We start from the raw sequence: 18,625 nt of genomic DNA on the forward strand, positions 1-18,625 counted from the left end.
ATCAACTGAGATATTCTCAGATCGTTGGCTCACTCATGTACTTAGCGAGTGCGACTAGACCTGGCATCTGTTTTGTTGTTAGCAAGTTGAGTAGGTTCATGTCAAAAACCCGGGTACTGATCATTGGCATGCACTTTATATGGTCATGCGCTAACTATGTGGTACAATGAGTTATGGGATTCACTATTTAGGGCACCCGGCTAGCTGTGCTTGAAGGATATAGTGATTCGAATTTGATCTCTGATGTAGCTGATCTCTACGCCACTAGTGGGTATGTATTTACCTTTGGAGGTGGCGCAATGTCATGGAGATCTTGCAGGAAAACCATATTGACGAGGTCAACTATCGAAGCAGAACTTACTGCTTTAGACACAACCACTATTGAATCGGAATGGCTGCATGAGCTGTGGTTGAAAAATTTGTTCCGACAATCCTTTTGAATTGTGAAAATCAAACTGTAATTGTCAAAGTGAACAATTATAAGGATAACACGAAGTCATCAAGACACGTAAAGAGACGTTTGAAGTATGTCAGGAAATTGCGAAACTCCAGAATAATAACTGTTACGTATATTCAAGCAGACAAAAACCTGGCATATCCCTTTACAAAGGGACTATCACGTAATGTGATAGAAAATGCACCGAGGACCATTGATGTTACACCATAATAGTAACCCAACCTTTGTGATCGGAGATCCCGTGAATTAGGATCTAGGAAAAATAAACTAGTGGTTTAATTAAGGAGAGTATTATGTAACCCTCTCTATGTGAAGATGCACAACTCTCAATTGCTGCAATGCAGGCTGGTAACAAGCCTTAATGTGTTTATGTTGGCTATTTTAGCAAAGATGTTGTCCTACAAAGCATTCTTGAAAGAACACACCTATATGAGTCTGATTGTTAAATGTCGCAATCTATGAGATTTGGGTGATCTCTTGTAAACTCATGAAGAGACCACGAAGTATGACTCATATGCTTCACCCACGGGGTACGCTATTGGAAGCCATGTACTGGTTATGATTTTGAGTGAAACCTATTCACGTAAAACTTGAAATTTAAGGCTTAGTTCATTGTTCAAGTGTGAATAGATGTAGCTTAAGGTTCTAGGCAGAAGTTCAACTTAACAATCTCTACTGAAACACTGGTATATAAACAAGCACCGAGTTTTGGTAAATCTCTAAATAGGTATTTGAGATATGGTGGAGGATTGTTGAAATATTGGGCCCACATATAGTGGCCCATATTAGATTTTAGATTTCCCTATAAATCTCAAAGCCCACATAGTGGCAGCCTTGTGAGTTTGAGCCCAAGTTGGTGGCATCTCACTAGTGAGTGTCAAGAGGTGGGAAGTTTTATCCCACATGGAAAGTCGGGAGGAAGTTAGACCACCTTATAAGGTGGGTTGTTCCACCACCCTTAAGTGAGTGAGAATAGGAGTGGTACACGCGCGCTCCTCCTCCCCCTCCTCCGCACTCGTCTCGTCTTGTCTCGAGTCGAGTCGAGTCGACGCGCCGCGATCACGGTGAGTGGATTGAGCCTCGAGCCGAGACTTTCCTTTATTTTGCAGTTCAGGGAAACGAACAGAGTCCTAGACGGACGCATCGCAGTTAGTCGGTTCGGGTCATCGTAGCCTACTCAATCCCGTCTGCCGGAGGGCAAATTAGGTTTTCGAGAAGCCGCGACTGCTCAAGCTCTTCATCACGGGTTGTCTTCCGTCCAAGTCGGGCGGTGCTGCCTACCGTCGCCTTTAACACCGTCTACTTCGACCCGTCGTCAACAACGTTACTGCTGCAACGGCAACTGCTACACCTCCAACTCCACCAGAGCGGTACGTGCGACATATCTCGGTCTGTTTAGCGATGGATGTTGTACCGTTTGCCCTGCTACTGTTCATGTTGATTAATGCATCTAGTATGTTCGAGTTTCACATATTAATAGTTGTTGTGGTCATGTTTAATATTCTGAAATTAATCATGAAAATTGTGTCTAATTATCTAAAAGGTTCTACGCACGATTAGTCTTCCATCGGCGTCGTCAATAGGACTAGAAATGGCTATGCGGATCTCTGCCCTAAGATGGACCAGCGGTTCAATGATGGTGATTGATTCTAAAGCGAGAGCAGCCAAGGGTCTGCTAAACCGGTTGTGAGCTCCAGCGTTCACCATAGGGTGACTAAGGGATGCCCCGATATTCAGTTGGTGGGGCGTTTGTTTTTGTTTTTAGGGTAGAGACGTTGCCAACATGTTACTTCACTCATTGCCGGGTTTGTAAGTTTTGAGTGGTGGATTCAGGTTTTGTGATGCATGATCTTGACAAATCCTTGTTAAATATGTTTAAATAAAAGTTGTATGTGCTTTGATGCAGAGGCTAGGCTCCCCCATTATAAAAAAAGTGTCAATAATAAGGTCTTCCCATTTGAGGCCATTTTAACGTCTGCTGACCTGATACAAAAAAAGGACAACTTGTCGCTTAGGATCACTTCCTTCATAAAATAAAATAAACGAAAACTTTTGGGTAAAAGATTAAAAATAAAGTGTTACTATATATTTAGCCATTTTTATAAAATATAATATATATCTAGCCATTTATTTTAAAGTTTAACATAGATAATGTTTTATTCGATAAACACCGTATGTACCTTAGATGCACTCATGCACCCACACCCATACCACCACCACCACCGCTACGACCACGTGGATAACTCACTCTAGAGACCAGAGTCATCAAGAATGACAAAGTAACCATTTGAGCGATCGACGGGTACATCGTGAATGTTAAAGAATATTCGCATTGGTGGTACACTTAATAATGGTTTGATTCCTAGTGGACTGAGTTACAACCAACTCACTAATCATCCAGTCTACTGTTGCTACAAATTCTCGCGTCCTATAGCTCACCGTATGTCCATGCTTTGAATTCACATCTCTTGCAGCACACCCTCGTTCCGTACCTTAAAGAAAATAGAAACGTGAGGCTCCCATGCTGCTCCACAGGACGGCACCAGGGCTAACCCTAGCCACCACCAAAAAGCTCCTCTCCGGTGTAGATCCTCGCCATCGCTGCCGTCTGCCTCGTCCACAACGGGGGTCCCCGGCATCAAAGGAGGGGAGGGGGGTCAGATCACGGTGGCGGTGCTCAAGTGCAGCAGGGGCATCGCGAGCACCTCCTGTCGAGCGTGGCAGTCGGGACAGAGTCCTCTGGTCGAGGCGGCGGTGCTGGTCCACTTGCTCGACGATGCACTTCGGTGCGATCCCGCGGAAGAGGCTTGCTGAGGATCTTTTGGATCCCATCTAGATCCTCCGCCCATGATCTGCTGGCCTAGTTACAATGGGTCTGGCGGCTGGTGACGACGGTGGTGTTGGGACTGCCGGTATGGCTTCGAATAAAGGGGTTTCGTCCTAGGATTCCTCTCACGCCATGACGAATATCTACTTGATGTCTGTCTTCATTGATCTGGTAGAAGTGTCGAGTTTCGGAAGGCTTCGCCAGAGATCTCCATTGGACGACATGCCTGCAGATTGCTGGATCAGATGGGATTCGGTCACGTGCAACCATGTATTTCTATATGTTTGGTTTCAGAGGGAGCGATGCGAAGATTCGCAGTATGTTGCCATCATGAGACATGTCATTAGTCCCATGGTGAAGCCAGTCATGGCGAATGTCATGTGTTGTTGCCTATTCGACGGTACTCCAGAGGAGGGATCCTCATGGAGGGAAGAAGAAGTAGGGGCCATTGGGCGGAGAGTCCTCGGGACGGTGGTACGCGATTTACCCAGCTCCGGATCACCTGCACGATGGCAAGACCTACTGCTGCTTGTCTGGAATTATCTGGGCGCTTTCGTGTTGTTACAATGAGTTGTGGTTGTGCCTCTAGAGCTCCCGGGATCCGTCTTATAAAGGCGCACGGATCTAAGGTTTACATGGAGTGTCCTAGCCGGAATACAAGTCGCCTAACTACGGTACAATGTCTTGCCGTGTACGTCAAGGATTCGCCTTCCTTCTATGCCGTGCGGGATCCGGATACCTTATGGGCCTCTACGGATCCGGCCTCCTTCGTAGGTCGGTTGGGATCCGGCTTCCTGTTCCTGGGCTGGACTTCATCCTTCAGGATCTACAGCAACTGGGCCGCCCGATGGGCCACATGCCACATCACCATCTGTGGGCCACCCGGGCTTGCCGGATCTAGGCCATGCCGTTGATATACCCATAATGTATACCCACAACATCATGGAAGCTAAGATCTTAGGACTAGTAATGGTGGTTTGAGTCCTGGTTGCGAAGAGGTTTTGGCTTGGCGAACCGTGACTTGGAGCAGCAGCATCGGCAAGTGGGGGCAACATCACAGGAGAAATTCAAAGCATAAACTTGTAGGGTGAAAACCCAAGGTCTAGCCTTAATTGGTTGTGTCTGGCGATGTCTTTGTTGAAGGCATCGTTTCGTGAGCGCAAATTTTCTCCTGGGTGAAAACCTATGATCTATGATTAGGGCGATGACGGCGCTTGTGCACTGTTCCCTTTTGGGAGGCGTTGCTTTTGGAGAATTTGGATTTCTCGTGCGGTTTTGGCGGTGTTTGGTCAGCTGCTACAAGAAATAGATTATTATAGAGGGACTTTTTCTGTATTTTTTTTGGCTTGTGCATCCGTATTTCCATTAGGGCACGATGTTGTTGCAGATGCTAGTTGTAATCGGTATCTTCGCGATATTAATATATTCTCTTTAGCGAAAAAAATCAACCATGTTCAAAACGTCTAGGTCTATAGATTAACTATTACTTGATCATTCGTTCATCTTCACACATATAGTTTTTTTTATATATTTTAGTACAGTTTAAGTATGAATTGGTTCATCACGAAATATAGAACGCTGAAATTTGTCGAAACTTAAATGTATGAAAATATCAAAGCACAATCCAACAGCAGATATATAGTCATGAGCGGACCCAGGATACATTTCTATAAATTTGAGGATGTTAAAAAGGTTCATTCCTTAAACAATAAATTTTTAAAAAATGTTTCACAGAGTCTTGAAAAAATAGTTCACGGTTCGAAAAAAGATAGTTTACGATGTTTTAACAAAGGTTTGTGCTGTTAAAAGAAGTTTGCATGTCTTGAAAAAAAAGGTTCACGCTTTAAAAGATGTTTCATTGACGTTTACAAAATGGTTGACCCTTCACAAAATTTGTTCTATAGATAATACAAAAGGTTCATGTCTCGAAATAAAATGGTTTATGGTTCAAAAAGTGTTCTCATAAATTAAAAAGAGTAGCAAATATGTTTGCGGTGTTGGTACAAATTGATTTTACTATAAATAGGGAATAGTACAGCTAAATATATACTCCACTTGCTCCTAAGTTTCCCCATTGAACTTATGTTGAATTCATTTAACTCGTAGACCTGCCAAATCAGAAATCTAACTGGATGTTTTGTTGGCACCCCATTGAGGTCCTGCCTCCCCTTCCACCCGCTTGTCGGCATCCCCTGTCTGCTAGTGATGAAAATTCCTATTTATGCTATATTTCATCGTACTGGAACCATCCACATTTGAAACAAGGGAAATTTGCTAATGACACCATTATTTTCTAGCGTTTGCCTAAGCACACCGCTCAATTGTATCTTTTCAAGTACCATTACAATTTTGTAGCACATTTATCAAAACACACTGCATGACCAAAATTGGGAAGTTTTCAACATTATGTCTAAAACTAGTCATAGCATGGCCATCCTATACAAAAATTCTTAATTTCCCGTTTTTGAGTCATGCAATGTGTTATGGTAAATGAGACACAAATTATAATGGTACCTGGCAACGAGAAAATCGGATTATGTGTTTCAGGAAATGCCAGAAAATAACGGTATCTTGTAGCAATTTTTTCCTTGAAACAAATGTATCAATGTGAACCAACTGGGTATCTATATCACTTTTTGGTGTTCGTTTTTATTCCGTACATGGGATAGTGTGATTTTTCTGAGCATGCCCGTCCACCAGTTTTTTCCTGCATCCACCACTATCTATATATAAGGGCTCCATATATACTGTGATGATCTATATACTGCCCATCATAGATTTATCATGACACACCCCTGACAAGCGGAGTATACATGGCTGCCATGTCCTACATACATGAGGCGCATGCGTACCCTTAGCATGGTTACCGCTACTATTACAAAATGAATTTAGCTGACCTTTTTTCTTATGTTGTATATCAAATAGTTGACATACATTTCGAATGAACTGCTTATATTGTCCAGGTCAAGTATTCAACCGTTCACTGTCTTGCCTGGACATAAGTTTTTTGTACTCCCTCCGTTTTTCTACATAAGGCCGCTTCATCCATATTTCGAGACAAAATTTGACTAGTCATTAAATTCATAAAATATAAGTTGCATGACATTAAAAATATACCGTTGAAGACTTTTGGTGTCATATAATTTATATTTTAGTATTGGTTAACATGTTAGTCAGAATTCTACCTCAAAATACGTGATGATCTTACATTTTGGAAAGGGAGAAAGTATAAGATACAAGATCCTACATACTCTTGGGGTATAAGTTACATTTTGGGGAGTATATTCTTTTCGTTGGGGACAGCATAGCTAGCTGTCTGGTACATCATATAATTGGGCATTTTACAACTCCAGGCGTGCCCAAAAAATTAGTAGTTGACTACCATCTACCGAGCTAATAAGTTGTTATACAAAACAATATGAAGTCAACGTCCGATGAATATGCACTACGACTAATAATTATGTAATCTCAAGTTTCAGAAGTACTCTCCGCCCTCAAATAATTGTATCTTTGGACATATCTTAAGTTACATTTTATTAACTTTGACTATTTTCTTAGAAAAAGTAGCAGCATTTATGATATTTAGTTAATATTGTTAAATTCAGCTTGATACTTAGTTCAATAATATAGTAATTTGGTGTCACATATGTTACTATTTTTATGTACAAATTTAGTTAAATTTAAAAATATTTGACTTCTAAAAAATAAAAACGTATACTTATTCGCGGAAGAAGGGAGTACTAACTTACAACAAATGATCCCTATATCCCACAATGTGTTTTTCATAAAAATATTTCAAAGTTTCCCAAGTAGTCTCCAACTCTTCATTGCTCATTTGGTGTTTACATGTTATTTCAACTTTGATGTTTTCAAATTAATGTAGGTGAAATTTATGAAATCTCATAATTTATTTGTACCCTGATGGCAAGGAAGGAATTGCTGCACCCAGTCTATCTAGGTTTGAGTTACAACGGGGTTGAAGTTCAGCATCTCGACTGTGCCTAGGCAACTCGAACCTAGTGGGTATAGATGCTTCGGAGCATGTTACATTCAATTATTTGACATGATTTAATGATTTATTTTGACATGCAAAATACATAGCGATACTTTGGGTATGCACGCAAATAAATGGCCAAAGCATGGTGGTTTTGTTTTGGGTCGACAGAAATTGTGGCGGGAAAGGATAGAAGGCCACAACAAGTTGATGTGGAGCTATTTCGTGGAGAATCCAACATTTTCCGACAGCTACTTTCGTCGCCGTTTTTGGATGAGCATCAACTTGTTCAAGCATATGGTGGAGAAGCTGACGAAGTATGATAGGTTTTATGAGCAAAGTAGAAATGTTGCCGGAGAACATGGACTTAGAACTTACCAAAAGGTTACCACCGCTTTGCGTATGTTGGCATATGGGATTCCAATGGATCTAGTTGATGATCACTTGGCGACGGGTGAGAGTCAAGCTATCAAGTGTGTCAAACGTTTTGCAGTAGGAATTGTGAAGATGTTCAACGAGGAATACTTGAGAGGCCCCGATGCTCAAGAAACGAATAGGCTTTTGGAGTTCAACAAAGCTTGAGGGTTCCGAGTATGCTTGGTTTAATTGATTGCATGCACTGGAGTTGGAAGAACTGTCATGCGGCATGGCATGGACAGTTCAAAGACCACAAAAAGGATTCCACTATAGTTCTTGAAGCCATGGCTTATTATGAGACTTGGATTTGGCATGCTTTTTTTTTTGGAATGTCTGGTTCATGAATGACATCAATGTGCTGCAACGGTCATCACCGATAACACACGAGTTGCATTAGGTGAAACTTCACCGATGGAGTTCATAGCAAACGGCTGCACCTACAACTACTTCCTAGCCGATGGTATCTATCCTTGGTGGCAAACATTTTTGAAGTCGGTTCACAAACCATCAGGTAAGAAAATTCTCCAGTTCCATAATGCATAAGCGGTGGCTAGGAAAACATGGTGAGAACATTTAGGATTTTGCAAGCCTAATTTGCTATTGTGATAGGATCGGCTAGATTTTGAGATCAATAGATCCTTTGGTACATCATGAACGCATGCATAACATGATCATCGAAAATGAGTGTAGGCACGACAATAACTACTTGCACTATGAGTTGATGGAAAGCCTTATGCAAGTGTGTAGGAGAGAAGAGAGGGTGGTCCACTTTATTGCATGGTATAATTCGATTCGAAATACCGATGTGCATGATCAGCTTCAAGATGATTTCATCGAGGAGTGGTGGACATGGAATGGCCAACAATACTTTCATCTCATATGTATGTTTGTTGTCAAAAACTATTTGTTGTATTGTTGGTGATCTATTTTTTGTATTGACAATAAACTATTTGTTTGTGTTGTCATAATAATTGAACTATTTATTGTTGTTTTTTTGATTCCATCTGATCTTTATTGTTCTATATATTATGTTGTTTGGTATTTTCAGCGCCTCAAAAAGCGATGCTACCCACGTGGGATATTTTTGGCGTCCTCCCAAGCAATCCAATGCCGTGCAAAACAACCAAAACAGGCGCTGAATTTTTTTTAGGGCGATGCAATTTTGTGTGCATATTGAAGATGCTCTTGACAAGTAACTTGGCACTAAACTGTTAGTCTCATCTCTTGCCATGCACTAACGGCAACGCGAGATTTTTCATAAAGGTCTTTTTTGACAATCAATACCACGTATATTCATAGTAATAAATAGTACATGGTAGAGATACATGAGTTGACTTCAATGATTACAAATTAAACTCAAAAAGATACTAACTAATCTTTGAGGTCTTCGAACCCTTTCTTCTTTCATGACACAATTTTGTACTCTTTTGAAGGCAGCCAAACATGGATAACGACCATACACCTGTAATACCGACCAAGGTTCTCCCATAATTTTAATGGTGCACGCGCGCAACCATTAAAGTAGTCAATCAACATCGGCAAGAGTGCCAACACCAATATCTCAGGGAATAACAACCGACTAGCCTTGTCAACGCGCTGGAGAGCCGAGAGTTCGAATCACCATTGTCGAGGCGTCCTGACAAAAACTAGAGAATTGTAATCTTTCAACATCACCACTGGCATCGGGAAGGAGATCTCGTCGTCGAATGAAAGGCCGAAGATAACTTACTGCATACGATGCCATCCCCATTGAGGGGAAACCAACAAGAACGCGGCTACCAAAACCCTAACATAATCTACTGAAATAGTAATTTTACTGGAAACTCCACGCATAGATCGGGTTCCCCACTCCTCCCGAAGTCGGCGAAGCCGGACGAAGGAGGGGGACCCAATCTATGGAGGAGGCTGGAATGGAGACGGCTAGGTTTCCGAGCGGTGGTTGTCTTCATCCTCGGCTGATTCAGGGGTATTTTTCATCATGGTTTAAATTGGCTATGGGGCTGAAAGCCCTTTAGTAAATTCTAAGAGAAAGAATAACTCTAGAAAAGTAGGAACCGCCAAAAGTCAAACAACAAATCGCTAATGTATCATGAAAACAAGTTGTACTTGTCTGCTAATATATATCCACGTCTAAATGACTAAGTTAAACCAAAAAAAACTCAGCGCCCACAGAAATTAGGCATTGACTCCATTGGATTGGGATATCTGCGTCTCTGTTCATGTCTAGACAAAATCCGACAGTCAATTCTAAACTTGGAAACAGACTTTTTAATCCACGTAAAGGTCACATAATTGGAGGTCTCGAAGTGTATAAATACTCATCTCGCTCAGTTCATTTTCTCTTCATCCCCCTCTCGCTTGAGCTTAACCATTTTTGCCATCATCAATTCCAATTATGCAGCTGCTAGCCGCGCGCGCGTTCGTACGGAGCTCGCCGAGCCTCCGGCCGAATTAGGCTACGCGCCGCGCGATACAACAACGCCCCGTGCGCGCGCCAGCGAAGCCGTCGCTGGTTCTCTCGCCGGCCGTGGACTTCGCAACAAGACGACGAGTACTCCGCTCTAAATAACCTAGCCGCTCCTTTGATCTCCTTCATCATTTGCATCGATCCATCTCCCCTATAAATTTAGTACGGATTCGTTAGGGTTTGAGCCCCTCCTATTCTGGTTTCCCTCCAAAAGCTAGCTGCACACGTGAGCTTGCTCGCTTGCTTGGATATAGCCGTCATGTGTGAAGGGCTCATTGACCGGCCTTTGCTGTCGTGTGGGCGGTGCGATGCCAAGCACGGCGACAGCGTGGGCGTGCTTCCGAACGACGTTGCAGTCGTCCTTATGCCCAGGACGGCGCCGGTCTTGTCCGACAGGCCATCGTCGTTGACCAAGGACGCGGCGAAGGAGGCCGTGTCGATCCTGGGGCTGTCATTGCCGATGATCATGACGGGGCTCATCCTCTACGTCCGTCCGATGATCTCCATGCTGTTCCTCGGCCGGCTCGGCGAGCTGGCCCTCGCCGGCGGGTCCCTCGCCATGGGTTTTGCCAACATCACGGGGTACTCTGTCCTGTCTGGCCTTGCATCGGGTATGGAGCCCGTGTGCGGCCAGGCTGTCGGCGCCAAGAACCTGCCCCTCGTCGGCGCCACCATGCAGCGCATGGTGCTCTTCCTCCTCGCCGTCTCCGTCCCCGTCGCCTTCCTCTGGACGCAGATGGAGCCGCTCCTCCTGCTGTGCGGCCAGGAGGCCGCCGTCTCCGCCACGGCGCAGCGCTACATTCTCTTCTGCGTCCCGGACCTCCTGTTTCAGTCCATCCTCCACCCGCTCCGCATCTACCTCCGCACGCAGTCCATCAACCTCCCTATCACCACATGTGCCATGGTCGCCGTCGCCGTCCACCTCCCCATCAACTACTTTCTTGTGTCGGTCCTTGGGCTCGGCATCGAAGGTGTAGCGCTCGCCTCCGCCTGGACCAACCTCAACCTCGTGCTCTTCCTCCTCGCATACGTCTACGTCTCCGGTGTGCACCGTGACACCGGCGGCTTCTCGCTGTCTTACACGCTCTTCAAGGACGACGTTGCCGGGTGGGTGCGGTTGGGCCGGCTCGCCGTCGAGAGCTGCATCAGCGTGTGCCTAGAGTGGTGGTGGTACGAGATCATGATCCTTCTCTGCGGACTCCTGGCAAACCCGGAGGCCACCGTCGCGTCCATGGGGGTGCTCATCCAGACCACGTCACTGCTCTACATCTTCCCGTCGTCTCTCAGCTTCGGCGTGTCGACGCGGGTCAGCAACGAGCTCGGCGCGAACCGTCCGGCCGCCGCGCGCGCCGCGGCTACCGCGGGGATCTCTCTGAGCATGCTTCAGGGCGTCGTCTCATGCCTTTTCGCCGTGGCCGTGCGCAGTATGTGGGCGCGCATGTTCACGTCGGACGCGGCCATCCTCGCGCTCACGGCCTCTGTACTGCCCATCCTCGGGCTTTGCGAGCTCGGAAACTGCCCGCAGACCACCGGCTGCGGTGTGCTCCGCGGTAGCGCGCGGCCCAAGGACGGCGCGCGCGTCAACCTCGGCGCGTTCTACGGCGTCGGGATGCCCGTGGCCCTCGGGCTCGCGTTCTGGGCCGGCATGGACTTCAGAGGCCTCTGGCTCGGTCTCCTCGCTGCGCAGGCGACGTGCGTCGCGATTATGCTCGTGGTGATCGGGCGCACGGACTGGGAGAGGCAGGCCGAGCTCGCGCAAGTTCTCGCCGGGGTGGTCGAGGACGACGACGTCGAGAGTGGCCGTGGCGGCGCTTATGTGAACGTAGACGATGGAAAAGTCGACGCGGGCGAGCGCGTCAAGGTTGCGGCGCCCCACGGCGACGAGGACTCCAGCTTGCTCAGCACTGTGGGAGGCGTACGGCTGACCGGACCGACGCTTTTGACAACGGGAGGCCGTCGGCCTACGGATCAAGTAGCTGGCCACAGTAGAACGTGCCAGACACAAAATTTTCCTGCTGAACTCTTTCTTTTTGTTGCGTAGAGTCTGAATTTTTTGAGGGGTGTTCATTCATATCATGTTGGTTGTGTGTATATTTTATGTATACCCGGTACTGTACAGTATGTACCACGTTATATTGGAAAAAAGACCTGAAACTTTGACGTCAAAGAGCTTGCTGACATTACTTTGGTCTAACATTTCACAGTACGAACTACCAACTTCTTTAGGAAAAAATAATGCTTCAATTCTTTTGAAAATAATGGAACCCTTGGCAAATTAACATGGTGCTGAGCTATTTTTTTTCTTCAAAAGGAGACAAAATCTTTGCCTCATGCATTAATTAATAAGAGATTGCTTAATTTTTAAGAGAAAATCAGGCGAAAACCTACTACAACAAGGCTAAGCCCACATAAACAATACACCCACACACTCCTACAACCAAGCCTAATAAAACCGCAAAGAGCATGACCACACCCACTTTAGCCAACACAAGAGATCACAAACCTCTCCAGTGTCGACAATAGCAATCCCGTCACCAATAGGAACAACATGTTTGCCCGATTCACGCGCAAGAGAGACTAACATCGTCAACAACACTACTCTTCTCAGAGCCAAGTGCCTGACTCGACGGAGAAGCCACAAGAGAGATCTCGTGCGAGCCGAACCTCACTTTCCAGGTGGAAGGAGGCATAACCACACCACCGCACAACTCCTAGAGCTCCTCAGGCATGATCTGCATGACCAAAGCCGTGATCGCCGAGCTTACCCTTGTACAAGGAGAAAAACAACCATCAAGGCCCGCTCCGCTCACGCCCACTTTGCCAACATCAGACATAACCAAAGAATCGGTAGGCGTGCAAGAGAGCCTACCCAACACAACTTCTACCTGCTCCAGAAAGCTCCCAATTGCTAGCAGCCAGTCATGGAAGGAGTCAACAGCCTCCTGAAGAGGACGGTCGGCATCCCGTAAGAACTCAGCTTGCTTCTCCACATTGGATTGCATATCCGATGAGTGCAAAGAGCCAACAAGAGTAGAAATAACTAGTGCCCAAGACCGATGACGAGTGATATGTTGCAAACGTATCTATAATTTTTTATGCTCCATGCTTGTTTTACACCAATTTCTATATGTTTTGTTTACACTTTGTGGCATTTTTATGCATTTTCTGGAGCTAACCTATTAACAAGATGCCACAGTGCATGTTCATATTTTCTACTGTTTTTGTATTTTAGAAAAGTTGTTCTAGAAATATTCTCGGAATTGGACGAAACAAAAGCCGAAGTTCCTATTTTGATGTGACGAAGACGGGGTCCAAATGGGAGACGGAGAAGAGCGAGGAGGCGGCCACACCACCCCTAGGCACGGGCCACCCCCTGGCCGCACCTAGGTATGTTGTGGGCCCCTCGGGCGCCCACCGACGTCGCCCTTTCGCCTATAAATTGACATCCTCAGGAAAAACCTAAATATCCGAGCCTCCATCCACGAAAAGGGTTCTGAAGCTCTTCCCGGCACCCTGCCAGAGAGGAAGATCATCACCGGAGGCCTCTTCATCACCCTACCAGCCTCCTAAGTGATGTGTGAGTAGTTCATCTTTGGACTACGGGTCCATGTCATTAGCTAGATGGTTGTCTTCTCCTCCTTATGCTTCATGTTTAGATCTTATGAGCTGCCTAATATGATCAAGATCATCTTTATATAATGCTACATGTTGTGTTTGCTGGGATCCGTTGAATATTGAATAGTATGAATGAGTTGATTATAAACCTGTTTTATATATTATTTGTGATCTTGCATGCTCTGTGTTGCTAGTAGATGCTCTGGCCAAGTATGTGCATGTGACTCCAAGAGGAAGTATTTATGCTCGATAGTGGGTTCATGCCTCTAGAAATCTGGGAGAGTGACAATAACTCCTAAGGTTGTAGATGTGTTGTTGCTACTAGGGAGAAAACAACAATGCTTTATCCAAGGATAATTTTATTGTTTACTTTACACACTTTATTTAATGCAATAATCTGTTGCTTGCAACTTAATACCCAAAGTTGTTCGGATGATATCCTGAGGGTGGATTATTAGTCATAGATGCAGTTGGATTACGGTCTATGAATCTTGTTGTAATGTCCAAATGAATCTCATAGTAATCATCTTGTCATGTATGGTCTTTATTCTGTCAATTTCCAAGCTGTAATTTGTTTGCCAAACATGTTATTTATCTTTATGGAGAGACACCTCTAGTGAACTGTGGATCCCGGTCATTTTCTTTTACACTGATAAATTCATCTACGGCCAGCCCTGTTCTCTTTATTTCACTGCAAACAAACATCTCTTTCCACACTATACGTCTAATCATTTGTTTTCAGCAAAACAAGTGAGATTGACAACCTCACTTTAAGTTGGGGTAAAGTAGTTTGGTATGTTGTGTGCAGGTTCCACGTTGTTGCTGACACCGGTAGTGTGCCCTGCCAAAGTCAACCACCAACACCTTCAGAAGTGATTTCTTTCTCCTACTAGTCGATTAAACCTTGGTTTCTTTCTGAGGGAAAACTTGATGATGTGCTTGATACGTCCAAAACGTATCTACTTTCCCGAACACTTTTGCTATTGTTTTGCCTCTAATTTGTGTATTTTGGATGCAACTAACACGGACTAACGCTGTTTTCAGCAGAACTGCTCTGGTGTCTCGTTTTTGTGCAGAAATCCAACTTTCGGGAAAAACCTCGGAATTTATGCAGAAGGCCCTATTTTCCCAGGAAACTAACGGAGCCAGAAGGGCAATTGAAGTGGAGGCCCGAGGGCCCCACACCATGGGGCGGCGCGGCCCAGGGGGGGCCCGCGCGGCCCTGTGGTGTGGCCCCCTCGGCCGGCCTCCGACGCCCTCTTTCGGACTACTTATTCGCCTCGACCTAAAAACACCAGGGGATAAGTCGAAGTCGCGAAACCCTCCGTAACGCCGCCACATCGCGAAACTCCGTCGCGGGAGCCAGAAGTCTCCGTTCTGGCACTCCGCCGGGACGGGGAATTGGAGGAGATCATCACCGCCATCACCGCCAACGCCTCTCCATCAACCAGCAATGTTTCCCCCATCCATGTGTGAGTAATTCCCCCGCTGTAGGCCGAAGGGGATGGTAGGGATTGGATGAGATTGGTCATGTAATAGCATAAGATTGTTAGGGCATAGTGCCTAGTGTCCGTTATTGGTACTTTGATGATATTGTTGCAACTTGTTATGCTTAATGCTTGTCACTAGGGCCCGAGTGCCATGATCTCAGATCTGAACATGTTATTGTTTCATGAAGATAATCATTGTTTATGGTCTTATCTATAAGTTGTATACACATGTCGCTGTCCGGAACCGATGGCCCCGAAGTGACAGAAATCGGGACAACCGGAGGGAATGGTAGCGATGTGAGGATCACATGTGTTCACGGAGTGTTAATGCTTTGCTCCGGTACTTTATTAAAAGGAGTACCTTAATATCCAGTAGTTTCCCTTGAGGCCCGGCTGCCACCGGCTGGTAGGACAAAATATGTTGTGCAAGTTTCTCATTGCGAGCACGCACGACTATATATGGAACACATGCCTATTGATTGCTTTGTACTTGGACACCGTTTTATTATTATCTGCAAATGCCCTGCTATGATTGTTACATGAGTTTCTCTCATCCATGCAACGCCCATCATCCGTCCCCGAGCCTACAGTATTTTAATCCTGCTGTTTACTATAATCACTACTTTGTCTCTGTTACTCTCTTTGTTATTTCACTATCGCTTTGCTATAAAGCTGTTACCTCTTGATAAACTCTTGCGAGCAAGTCTGTTTCCAGTGTGCAACTGAATTTACAACTCCGTTGTTAAGGCTTCCAAGTGTTCTTTGTCTCCCCTTGTGTCGTATCAATAAATTGGGTTTTACTTCCCTCGAAGATTTGCGATCCCCTATACTTGTGGGTCATCAAGACTATTTTCTGGCGCCGTTGTCGGGGAGCATAGCTTTATTTGGAAGTTCACTTGGATTAATATTGTTCGCTGCAAATTCTCCATCATGGGTAAACCTCGCGATACTAAGATCGCCATATTACCATCCACTACAAGAAAAGGTACAATTCAGTACCTCCGCTACACTTGATTCACCATACGTGATTGATAAACTTGTTTCACCGCCACATGCTTCGCATGTGGGTACATCTGCTGAATCTGAACACTCTCATAATATTGATAATGTTTCTGCTGTGCTTGATGATAGTGGTTCATTGGGATCCTTTCTAGATGCTACAATTGCTAGGTCTAGACAAATTGAAAATACTTGAAACTCCTAATGCTACTACACTGTTAGTTCACCCGAACTTGGTTATTTTAGTGATGATCCTGAGGCAGATTATGTGGAGAGTGATGATGCTTCACTTGAAAAATGCACTGCTACTTCTGAAGCATGAAATCTTAAAAAGTTGCTTGCGAACATACCGTTAGATATAAACCTGTCTCCCGATCCTAAATTTGCCACATCTCCTATAAACATTAGGGATAAAGATTATGATTTTTCTCTTGATCTATCTCATATAGCTATTGTTGAGAAAACACCTTTACGTGGTACTGAAAAAGAAAGTGCTGTTGAACACATGACTGAGTTATCTACTTTGAGTAGCTTGTTTTCTGATGACGTTAAGAAGCGTACTTACTTTGTTGCTAAAATTTTTCCATTCTCATTGAAGGATGACGCTAAAACTTGGTATAATAATTTGCCACCTAGTTCTATTAAAAGTCCAAAAGAATTGCTTGCTGTTTTCTTTCGGAAATATTTTCCTGCTAGTGCTCAACATGTCGCTTTGCAGAGAGTTTATAGTTTTGATCGGGGAGATGAAGAGAAATTGCACGAGGCTTGGGCGAGATTTTGCTCTCTTATTAGAGCTTTGCCTGACCATGATTTAGAAAAGCATGAATTACTTGATATATTTTATAGTGGACTAACCATTGATTCTAGGGCATACCTGGATAGTTGTGCTGGTTGTGTTTTCAGAAAAGAACTCTGCACGACGCTCGAAGAATTATTGGCTAAAATAGGCCGGAATTATGATGATTGGAATACGCCTGAACCAACTCCAACGCCAATAGTGAAGAAGAGGGGTTTAATTAAATTGAATGATGAAGATATGAGGGAAGCCAAGAAGTCTCTCAAGGAGAAAGGTATTAAATCTGAAGATGTGAAGAATCTACCTCCTATTGAAGATATATGTGAGATAATTCCCCCTTCGTCCATGATTGAGGTAAACTCCCTTCAACGCTTTACTAGGGAAGATATTCCGTATTCGAAACCTCCTGCACAATGCTTAGATGAGTTTGATAATTATATTGTTAAGCAAGAAAATTTTAATATGAGAGTAGAGAATCATTTAATGGAAAATTCTCAAGCTATTAGTGAATTGCATGATATTGTGGAGAGAACCTCCAATGATGTTAAGATGCTTGTTAAACATTTTCAAATGATTCAAACTCAAATTGATCAACTCACTAAAGTGCAAAATGACTTGTTAGGGAATAATTCTAAAGAGAAACATGCTTATGAAGTAACAACTAGAGGTGGTGTCTCTACCCAGGATCCTCTATATCTGAAGGGCATCCCAAAAGAGTTGAACAAGATTCTCAACGCATTGAACCTAGTGCTCATTCTAGGAAGAAAAAGAAGAAGAAACATAAAAATGTTGTAGAATCCTACGAACCTGCTAATGATCCTAATAGTATTTCTATTTCTGATGCTGAAACTGAAAGTGGTAATGAACATGATAATGATAAAGATAATGATAAGAATGATACTCCTGATAAAGAAGAGGCTGAAGAAGAACCTGAGAAGCATGCTAAAAATAAAAAGTATACTAAAGAAGATTTTATTGCTGAGAAACATGGTAATGAAAGAGAACCTTGGGTGCAAAAGCAAATGCCTTTTCCTGCTAAGAAACTAAAATCTAAGGAAGAAGAACACTATAATAAATTTTGCGAATGGATGAAACCTTTATTCTTGCAAATCCCTTTGACTGATGCCATTAAATTGCCTCCTTATTCAAAGTATATGAAAGATATTGTTACTAACAAAAGGAAAATCCCCAATGAGGAAATTTCCACTATGCTTGCTAATTACTCTTTCAATGGCAAAATTCCAAAGAAGTTGGGTGACCCAGGTATACCTACTATTCCTTGTTCTATTAAGAATAATTATGTTAAAACTGCTCTATGTGACTTGGGAGCCGGTGTTAGTGTTATGCCTTTTTCTCTTTATAAGAGACTTTACCTAGATAAGTTGATACCTACTGATATATCTTTGCAAATGGCTGATAAATCTACTGCTATTCCTGTTGGTATATGTGAGAATGTTCCTGTTCAAGTTACTACTAACTGCTTGATATTAACTGATTTTGTTGTGTTGGAAATGCCTGAAGATGATAATATGTCTATTATTCTTGGGAGACCTTTTCTTAACA

General features: G+C 44.0%; 1 protein-coding gene across 1 annotated transcript; it reads left to right on the plus strand.

The window, feature by feature from the left end:
• Positions 1-10,110: 10,110 nt before the first annotated feature.
• LOC127298631 (protein DETOXIFICATION 49-like) lies at positions 10,111-12,265 on the plus strand. The gene has a single exon (XM_051328506.2). The coding sequence runs from the start codon at positions 10,422-10,424 to the stop codon at positions 12,201-12,203; it is 1,782 nt and encodes a 593-aa protein (XP_051184466.1). The 5' UTR covers positions 10,111-10,421; the 3' UTR covers positions 12,204-12,265.
• The last annotated feature ends 6,360 nt before the right edge of the window (positions 12,266-18,625 follow it).

This window comes from Lolium perenne, chromosome 1 (genome assembly GCF_019359855.2).
Source record: "Lolium perenne isolate Kyuss_39 chromosome 1, Kyuss_2.0, whole genome shotgun sequence".
Classification (NCBI taxonomy): domain Eukaryota; kingdom Viridiplantae; phylum Streptophyta; class Magnoliopsida; order Poales; family Poaceae; genus Lolium; species Lolium perenne.